The 10,495-nt window shown below is 39.5% G+C and overlaps 2 protein-coding genes across 2 annotated transcripts in view; one reads left to right on the top strand and one right to left on the bottom strand.

Moving 5' to 3' along the window:
* Positions 1–2,853: 2,853 nt before the first annotated feature.
* On the bottom strand, positions 2,854–4,689 carry LOC143861655 (UDP-glycosyltransferase 75C1-like). Its single transcript, XM_077372541.1, has 2 exons — positions 3,885–4,689; positions 2,854–3,488 (listed from the first exon to the last, which is right to left on the bottom strand). The coding sequence occupies exons 1-2, from the start codon at positions 4,687–4,689 to the stop codon at positions 2,854–2,856; spliced, it is 1,440 nt and encodes a 479-aa protein (XP_077228656.1).
* A 3,711-nt stretch (positions 4,690–8,400) lies between these two features.
* The window catches only part of AAE16 (AMP-dependent synthetase and ligase family protein), a 47,340-nt gene continuing 45,245 nt past the window's right edge, over positions 8,401–10,495 (top strand). The window contains exons 1-2 of the mRNA XM_077371632.1: positions 8,401–8,736; positions 10,098–10,214. Of these exons, the coding sequence (XP_077227747.1) occupies positions 8,566–8,736; positions 10,098–10,214 (288 nt within the window). The 5' untranslated portion in view covers positions 8,401–8,565. The remainder of the gene's footprint in view (positions 8,737–10,097; positions 10,215–10,495) is intronic.

The following is a 10,495-nucleotide window of genomic DNA, read 5'->3' as shown; positions in this document are numbered from 1 at the left end:
GTCGACCAGCCATAGGCCCGAGCTCACCTACTCTGAGGTAATTACCGAACTACCCTTGCTGACGCGGGATCTGCAGTGGGCCCCCTCGGGACACGTGTCGGCAGTCGATAGGCTGGAGCGTTTTTACACCCCATCAGTTTGGATCATTCAACGTGTGGGTCCAACTGCATTTTTTTTTTAAATATGTGCAAGTACGTGCAAACACTATATAAAGTGAAACTATATGGTGTGTGCATGCCCGTAATGGGTTACGACAAAAGGTCTGCCTTTGATATTTGATCCAACAGCAGCCTCTTAAAAAGTCTAGCTTTTGTTGGATTAAACATCAAAGATGTAGGCACGAATCGACACTCTATATAAAAACTCGATCACGTCTAGATGAACAATTTTTTTAAGTATAGTAACAAGAAGACGTGGGGGTGTATACAATTATATATTTATGGGCGCCACTTTAGGTAATAGAGAAAAGGGAAATTTTTGTGGTACCCTCAAACCGTCACACTGTAAAGTTGGAGAACTAACATAGGATAGATGATATTTTTTAATCCACGTTAAGGATGTAGGTCCCCTACTATTCCCACAATTGGGTGACCTAAAGACTGATTTATGCTATGCCTAACATTGGATTTGCTAGGGGCCATTACAGAAGTCATTTCGCTGAGCAGCTGTTGCATAAGAGAGCAACCACATAGGCTCCCTTTTCAACAGATTTTGTCCTTATTCATGAGGTGGATGCTCTCTCGTGCAACAGCGTTTCCACAAAATGCCTTATGCGATGGTCCCTAGCAAATCCCGCATAACATACAAATGTATCTATAAAATCATCAAGTAGACTTGGCTCATACCAATAATAATCATATTTCTTTGCGTTTTGAGTGCAGGAGCAACTCATCTCCATCTCCTCTCCTTCATCAATTACAATAGGTAATGAAGACGATTTTGAAGAGAACAATCATCCACAGTTTTTAGGGGATTGAAGGATCCAGAGCGATTGAAAAATATGACACTCAAGAAGTGCAACCACTAGGTGGATACTTCATCCCCCTTTTTCTTAGTGCATTGTTATCTTTTTCCTCTTCTTTGTTTTTTGCCGGTTGGGTTGGTAGGGATGGATTCGATCCCTAGCGCAGGGAGAGATGGCCATGGTCACAAATTTTGTAGGAGAGAGAGAGAGAGAGAGAGAAATAAAAGAGGTGGTGATGTTGCAGGAGGGAAAAAAGAAGAAGAAAAATCTGTACCTATTGCCTCATAAAATGACCTAGATAGAGCCCACATTCAAGCCTTGCTATGACTGGAATTCTTACAAGGCATCCCCTACTAGAACTCAAAAAGGTGTCATCTATTAGGGGTGCAACTTGGGCTGGATTGGGTCGGGTTGAGGCCAACCTTAGCCCAACATGAGGTAGCATATTATCTCAACCGTAACCTGACCCAACGCCTCAAGTCATGGAGGGTCAACCCTAACCCAACCTTAATGACGTGGTTCAACTCTAACCCAACCTGCCTCTGAATCTCTCAACCCTAACCTAAACCCATCTAACCCAATTTTCCAAATCGGGCCGGGTTGTGTTCTAGTTGGCTTGGGTCAAAAACATAAAAAAATATATATAAAAAAACACATTCCCAAGAATTTGAAAATCACAATAAAATTACGAGGATAGGAGTGGGGTTGGGTTGGGTGGGTCCAGTTGCCAAAGGCCTCAACCCTAACACATCTCGAAATCAGATAGGGTTAACTTTTCCTAACCCCATCCCCTAACCCAACCCAACCCAATTTGGAATTGAGTTGAACCTGTCAAGTTGGGGTTGACCCAGGACCAAGTTGCACCCCTATCATCTATTATCTATTGTACCTATACATAGGGTGTTGATGGGCCATAATTTGTTCTGATCTATAAATATCCAAAATTTGTTTTGCTCAAATCCAAATGGATCAAACCCATATCTTAGAATTCAAGCCCATTCTCATTAGGACAAATCTAGGTTTTAACGACCAAATTAAAATATATATATATATATATATATATATATATATATATATCTCTCTCTCTCTCTCTTACTATGATTGGAAAATTACACAATGTATGTTACTACCTAATACAATGAGTTGATATTTACATATTTTTCATATAAAATACCATTATCTTTATAAAAACAGTGCTATAAAACCTAATGCAATAACCTTATAATTAATACTAAATCATACAAACATATATGAGTGTAGTAGAAAAATGACAAAGACAAGGATGACTACAGCGATTGACAACAAAAAGGATGGGGACGTCGAAAGAGACAATGGCGCACGCCAACAAAAGCATGGGGTCCCCCTTAATTTGAATGATCCTAACCGTCCATCGGACAGATCATGCTTTGAATATTGTGCGGAGAAAAAAATAGCGCCTTTTTATTATTTTAAAGAAAAAAAAAAGTAATGTGGGGTCTATGACAGTAACTGTATTTCTTGTGGGATACGTACATTGCATCGTTTTTTTTTTTTTTTTTTTTAATCTAATTAAATGCAAGCATTCCAAATTAAACACAAATTTCATAAGTCAATTTCTCATTTGTTATGTATTTATAATATTAAATTTTATTTAAGAAGACATTAAAGCGGAAGTTGAACACACATCCTAATTAGTGTTGACACATACTTAACCATGACAACATGTTTTTGTGTTTTATTTAAAAAATTAAAGTATAAGTATAGTAGATCCAAATAGAAAATTAAATGTATTTTAATGAAAACCGTGTTTTTTTTTTTTGTAGATACACTCCTTTTCTCTACGGAAAGGGACAAAACCCCATCACAACCAACATCAAAGGCAACAAGGCCACCCCTACTATAACTCGTAACTACAAGCAATTCCCTTCTCTTACTTCCTCTACAAAATCCCATATATTTTTATGTGAAGAACCCCCTTCTCTTGTAGCCTCCCTCGCTAAGTCCCTCCATTTCCAAGCATTCTTCTTCATCTCTTCCCCAGTCTCTCCTCCCATCACCATATCTAAACACCTCTTGAGCTCCTCACCTTCTAACACCCCATCTTTATTGACCCTCGCCCTTACACCCGTCTTCCAAACATCCTCCACCAGCTTCGCGTTCGTTGGCTGGTCCGTCCACTGTGGGAAACCCACCATTGGTACGCCAATAGCCAAACTTTCGGACATCGAATTCCACCCACAATGTGTCACAAAACATCCCACTGAAGGGTGTGACAATACCTCCACTTGAGAACACCAAGGCACAACAAGCCCTCCTCCTTCTTCATCCTCCTTAACCCTCATTAGAAATTCAGTCTCAGTTTCGGTTTCCAATCCATTTTCAGGCATTCGAATGACCCACAAGAAGGGTCGACGGCTTTCCAAAAGCCCACGTAAAATCTCTTCCATCTGATGTTTGGGTAACACAGAGAAGCTCCCAAAGGCAACGTAAACCACTGATAAGGCCGGCTTCGAGTCTAGCCATTTGATGTAGTCCGTAGAGGTACCTGTTAAAGTACAAAAGATTAAATAACGCCATCTAACAGCTTAAGCTTTTGGAGTAATTGGTTGTTTCTCATGTTATCATAGCAAAGGTCCTGAGTTCAAAACTCCTTGACATTAAAATTCCAACCCAACCCTAAAAAGAGGGACCACATGTGAGGGGGAGAGCAAAGGTCCAGAGTTCAAAACTCCTTGACATTAAAATTCCAACCCAACCCTAAAAAGAGGGACCACATGTGAGCGGGAGAGCAAAGGTCCTGAGTTCATAACTCCTTGATATTAAAATTCGGCCAGCCCTAAAAGAGGGGCTACATGGGAGGGGGAGTGTTAAGGAACAAAAGATTAAATAGCACTATCTCTAACAGCTTAAGCTTTTGGAGTAATTGGTTGTTTCGCATTACCCTTGAGTAGATCTCCCCCAAAGGTTGTGTCATTGGTGTCCTTTCTGTCTAAGAAAGCTGACGGAATCAATGGTCCTATGCCAATTAGATCAAACCCATCGACGGCTCTCAAAGCTTCAACTTCTAACGCATCAAATGTGTTTACCAGCACTGCTTGTGGCTTGGTCTCTTTTTTATCTAAGACTTCGAATAACTCTTTAAATTTTGAAGAGATGAAAGAGTGTGAATCGGGAGAGGAAGGGAGCAAAAAAGAAGGAAGGTCTTGTGGGATGAGAAGTGGCAATTTAGGCAAATCTATGACCAAACTAGGATTTTCATTGAGTTGCGTTTTGATGAGATGGTCCAAACCATGGTAATAATGGTAGTAGATAGCAAAAACACTGGCTGGTTGGATCCAAAGGAGACGAGATGGGATTTGTAGATTAAAAGCCACGTCAGCAACCCAAGGGAGGAGGATGGTGTAGATTATGCAGGTTACGGGCTGACCCTGGTCAGCGAGGGTGCGAACTAGGTGGGTTATGTTTTTTGAGCCTAGGTCCTTGAACTGGGCCATGATTTGATTTGGATCGTCGGATGGCTTGACACCCTCATCGAAGCCGTCCGAGAAGGAAGCATAGGAGAGGAGGTGGTGGATTGGATGGGATGATTTTAGGATGTGGTTTTGGGCATAGACTGTGGTTGTGAATGTGACTCGGGCTGCATCCGTGTGGACTAGGCGCTTGGCGAATTGGAGGGCTGGGTTTATGTGGCCTTGGGCCGGGAAGGTTACAAGGAGGAAATGTGGGGGTGGGGGGGATTCTTCCATTGAGAGATTTGAGTTCACGAGTTGTGGTTCTAATGGATGACTTGAGATTTTGTAGGTACGAAATAGAGAAACGGGTTTGCTAGCTCTTTCTCTAACGTTCGTGTAATAATAGCTTTAAAGAGCTACAATTAATTATGGGGCTTTTACATGAAACCCTTCCGAAGCATTAAGTCCATTAATTTATAGAGGGATTTGCTAGGGACCATTGCAGAAGGCATTCACAGGCCAGCTGTTGCATTAGAAAGCAGTCACACGGAATCACTTTTCAACAGATTTTGTATTATTCATTTAGGGCCCGTTGGTGCCGAGAAGATTTTGATTTAAATTTCTCACATTTGTAGCCCTTTTTGCGTTGTGATTTGGATCTGGATCAAATCCTTGGATTTCCAAATCAGCGACTGACAGTGAAAAAAATCAGATTTTCAAATATGCTGTAGAAATAAGTAGTTGGGAATCCACAGATCTGGCAGTTTCCTTCGCCCTCTTTGCTCCTCAAATTCTCCTCTCCAATAGGAAGTATCCCCTTCCCTCTCTGTCTCCCTCAACATGAGTCGGTGGATACAATCATTTTGTATTCAAAACTCAATTCCAAATCCAAATACAAAATATGAGGTATCCAAACAGGCTCTTAAGTCATATGAGGTGGCTGCTCTCTCATGCAACAGCCGGCCTTTGAAATGCCGTCTGCCACGGTCCCTAGCAAATCCCTTGTATAGAATATGTTCAAGGGGTAGTTTTTACAAAAGTAGTCTTCTAGTTCATCAATTTACAATAGTCACCACCTTTATTTTTGTAAATCCAGTCTTGCCATATGATTGTGACAAAATTACCCATGGTAGATTTTTTTTCCTTCTTTTTTACATGACCAAAATCTCTGTCCTACACTGAAAAGTTGGGTGATGAAAGGACGTACAAACAGGTAAAGGTGGTGTGATGGAAGTACCAACCTTGATATTTGATCCAAAAGCAGCCTCTCAAAAAGTGAGCTGCTGTCAGCTGTTAGATCAAATATAAGGATGAGATAATGAGTACTTTCATCATATAATATCTCGCCATCATATAGGCCTCTTTCTTTCTTTCCTGTGTCATTCTTTCCATGAAAAATTCATGCATAGAATGGGTGGGGCCCACCATTTTACACTGAAGTTTTGACACGATAGGGCCACCATCTCTACCCAAACTCATGCATGCAAAGGGCGAGGCCAACATTTTACACCCATGAGTGGGCCCATCATCTCCACCCAAATCCGTACATTGAGTGGGTCCCACCATTTTACACAATGAGTTGATAAGGTGAGTCCCACCATTATAATTCTGGTAATTTTTTGCCTTTCAGTTGTGAGTAAAAAATCTATCAGAGTAATTTGGTCACAAATTGATGGAAAGAGTGGATCTGCAAAGTTAACTCAAATGTGAGGACTCTATTTGTAAATTGTTAAACAAGAAGACTGCTTTTGCAAATAAGGCAAGTAAGAGACTTCTTTTGCAAAATCCCCGTCTTTAATTGCCTTCTTCTGTTTAACATATTTCATGAGTTGGGGTATCGCACTACCATGTTTTGATAATTGCACCCCAAAAGCTCGCAGAAGCCAAATTAAAGAAGAAACAAGGTGAGTCCGTACAATATATTATGAAAACTTACGTGTATTTTTCTTTTCAAAAGTACAATAGGGCCTACATTGTTCAATGATCCAAATTATTCATTTGTAGGGCGCTAATTTAAATAGCTTGTGCTCCAAAAATCATCTCCATATATAGGATGATCCTAACCCTCCGATCTGAAAAGGTTTAATGCATGCATGCAAAAGATAAAGAAATTGATTCTAATTTGGATGAAAAATAATGGTCTTTTTATTATTTTAATGAAAAAACAATATTATCCTATGCAATGCTTATGGGATACATATATAACCTCTTTTTTTTTTTTTTTAATAAAATGCAAATATTCCAAATTAAACACGAGTTTCACGCGCACATGTTATTTATCAAGCCAATGAGATATTTAATTTTATTTAATAAAACATTATTGTGGAAGTTTAACTCACATTCTAATCTAGTAATAATGACATACATTTTTCATGTTTTCTTGTGTTTTATTCAAAAACGTATGTATGTATAGTAAATGTTCGTCTTGTAAATAGAAAAAATACATTTGTTTATACAAAAAAAAAAAAAAAATCAGCCATAGAGGAAAGTGTTCCTGCGCTGCAGCGCATAGAGCTCCCTGCGCTTTAGTTGCTTATAAAGCCTCTCATTCTATACGAACCAATGGGAGGCTTTATAAGCCACTAAAGCGCAGGGGAAGCTCCTTGCGCTGGAACGCAGGAACACTTTTCTTTCAGCCATATTCATAGTATTTTATGACATTTTGATGTAAATCCGAGCTCTTCGATCCATATAGATTTCTATATGGTGTAGGTTATCTATCCAATGGAGCTGATTTTTGGGTTAGAGTCTAGTTACATCAAAGCCTAACAACCGAATGGTTAATTTGGAACGTTGAACAAGGTGGGCTTCATTGTATTTTTTGAAATACATGCAAACCAACGGACATATGCAATTTACACTAGGCCCACCTCAACTATGTGCACACATCATGTAAGGCATAATTTTTAGAAAATTCATTGGACTACTTTGTTCAAAGATCCAAACCATTCATCTGTTGAGCTTCAACGTATATAGTTTGTGCTCAAAAATTTTGTGTGTGTGTTTTTTTTTTGTTGGGCGGTGGGAGGCCTATTTACGCCTGAGTGATTTTTTATTTTTTATTTAAAAAAAAAATACATGCTCATGGTGCCCATCTCCTTCAAAGATCAAAACTATTCATTGTTTGCTGCACTAAGGTGACATCCCATTCCCATTCTCCGGGAATCAGAATACCACCCTCGCAGGCCGGTAACTAACACCCCCTAAATTCCAGCTTTTTTTCTGCCCCACGCCTTTCATTCCATTTAGAAAACTAACCATACACTGGAATTTGCTGAATGGGAATACGACACCGATTCTTATTTCCTGTTCCAGCAATCCAAACGCACCCGCGACAGTACGAGCCACACCATAGGATGATCAAAATAGTCCATTTGGCGGGCCACTGTAAATAAGTTGTGACCCAAAATCATTTCCACAGGATACCAACCCTTCGATCTATAAATGCTAGAGAGACAGAGCACTGGTTATACAAGTGTTGTATGGGTGAAGGGTGTGTGTCAGTGCCCTAAGTGAAAATGGGCCGTAAATGCAGTCAATGTGTGGATCCGATCGCATTCAATTTGAACGCATGGGGCTAAAAAGTGGTTGTCAACTGTCACCATCTTGTGGGCATTCTGATTCCATTTTAAAGATGATTAGGACCCCCTTCTCCATGTATAAATGAATCAACACCAAACAGAAAGAAGAGACTTAAACTGCAAAGAAAGGTTGTTTTGAGTGTCTTCACTCTAAAATAGAGTGAAAATAGTTAGGATGCAATGGGTCCTGCTAATTCTTTCTCTTTAGACATTTTATGGGAAATGATATATTTACCCCTTTTATTCCTCAGGCCACCCCTTGTAGTGTAAAAAGAAAAGTCATAAATTCACTGTGGAGTGGCCAGGAAAAGAAAATGCTTAGTTATCCACTTTACACGGAAATAGTCTCTTTCCATCTGGCTATTGCGTTTAGCTTAGTACAATGAGGTGGGGCCAGATCCAGCCAAAGTACAATAATTCTGCATTTCGATGAGGACAGTCTGTTAAACCATGAAAAACATCAACCTCCCAAGAAACTGCTCTTTCCTCGCTCACGACTTAGGAGTTTTCACAGCCCCGTTTTGTCTCCCATACTTCTTTTCCCTTCTCTCTCTCTCTCTCTCTCTGTTTTTTTGGCTTCTGAAATTCTATGGCGATCTCTCTCCATTCGAAACTCGGTCTCCTTAATGGAGATCCTCGAGAAGCATTCAGATTCCTTTTCTCTCCTCATCCGATCCGAGGTGCGGAAATCTTTCGATGGAGATGCTCGTCTTCTCACCTTCGTATGGGTCGGAGACTTAGGGTTTTCTGCGAATCGGATGTGAGTTTTTTTTGCATTTTTCTTTTCTTTTGCTACCTCTTATGCATTTTCTTTGCATATTTGGAATAGGAATTTACTACTTACTAGAATCGTAATCAATTGGATTGTTTTTGTTTCCGATGCGAATGATTTTTTTTTTTTTTGATGTAAGATGGAGTTAAATTTTGGAGCGGTTTTAGTTCTTACTATGCACAAAACCGGCCATCAAATTCTAGAGCTAATACGTTCCACAAACCCTGACTTCTTGAAGGGTTGCATTTACTAGATCAAAGGTTAACACAGACTTGCTTTGATGAATCATGATAATTCGAGGGATCACACGGCCCTCGTGCTGGCGACACATCATTCAAACTTTTGGCCTATCACCTTTATAGTGGCCTACTATGGTGGTGACGGATGACGAAGAATTAGGTTTTGATTCCAGAGAGTCCAAGGAAGGCAGCAGGCACGCAAATTACCCAATCCTGATATAGGGAGGACATAGTGACAATAAATAATAATACCGGCTCTTCGAGCCTGTTAGTTGGAATGAGTACAATCTAAATCCCTTAACGAGGATCCATTGGAGGGCAAGTCTGGTTCCAACAGCCGTGGTAATTGCAGCTCTAATAGCATATATTTAAGTGCTTCAGTTAAAAAGCTAGTAGTTGGACCTTGTGATGGAATGATCGGTCCGCCTCTGGGTGTGCATCGGTTGCCTCGTCCCTTCTACCAGCTATTCGCTCCTGGCCTTAATTGACTGGTACCTTTCATAAAATGAGTTTTTCGGGGTTGATCCTGTACCTCATGGTCAAGGCTTTGTATTTCAACCATGAGGTCACGGGTTCGATCCCAGCTTACCTACTCCAAAAAAAAGACTTCAACGTCAGGAAGATGGTTGGTTGCAGACATGAGTCTGATGGACTACAAGGAGCTATAATTTATAATATTTTCTGGTTGTGTTTAAGGTCATTATATCCACATGGCATGCTTGAGACCACATCCTTAGGAGTTATTTTCTTACTGTGTTTATCAAGTGATCATGTTACCATTGGATGTGAATTTTATGAGTTATTATGAAAATGTTGTCCAATATTGCCTTCTAGTTGCTTGGTAGGAATGGCATCTCATCTGTTTTTCTTCATTCAGATGTGTAGTGTTCTTCCCAAGTGAATCCATTCTATGGATATCGTTATATAGTTCTTTTTGTTAATGATTATTCTCATTTTAGTGGTTATTAAATTCCAAACATGAATTTCTTGTTGAGTTTAAATTGTTTTATGGTATGATTAATATTAAGAATTAATTGAACCCAGAGCATGTTTTAATATTTGAAAAGAGTGGCGAGTATTTTTTTTATGACTTTTTACTTATATTTGTAGGAAAATGGGATTAAATCACATATTGTGCATTCTCTTGCCCCACAACAAAATGGAATAGAAACAGGGGAAATCAATCATCAACTAGAAGTCGCTGATGCCCTTCTAGCTGAAACAAAGGTACCAATTTTTTTTTTCTCTGGGCATGTTCTAACTGCTTTTCATAACACTAATACTTTCATGTATATTGGATGGAAAATCTCCTTAAACTTTGTTGTATTGCTCCTTTGTTTGCTTTGTCTGGACATGAATCCATATAAGACTAACTTAGATCACAAGTCTATCATGTACTTTTCATTGATATTTCTGTACCTAGAGTGTTACGACCTTCCAACTAAAGAAACGGTGTGTTCGAGAATGTCACATTTGATGAAGATGTAATGTGTGAATACTCAATTTCA

The sequence above is a fragment of the Tasmannia lanceolata genome, unplaced genomic scaffold (assembly GCF_043159265.1).
Source record: "Tasmannia lanceolata isolate RefF3 unplaced genomic scaffold, GAP_Taslan_0.1 ptg000037l, whole genome shotgun sequence".
Lineage (NCBI taxonomy): Eukaryota > Viridiplantae > Streptophyta > Magnoliopsida > Canellales > Winteraceae > Tasmannia > Tasmannia lanceolata.
This window is presented reverse-complemented; position numbering and strand designations above follow the sequence as displayed.

Bases quoted from the DNA above. Each gene is read 5' to 3' on its own strand.
- LOC143861655 (XM_077372541.1), bottom strand. From the start codon at position 4,689: ATGGAAGAATCCCCCCCACCCCCACATTTCCTCCTTGTAACCTTCCCG. The intron at 3,489-3,884 runs GTAATGCGAAAC...GTACTTTAACAG, and splicing joins TGGGGGAGATCTACTCAAGG to GTACCTCTACGGACTACATC.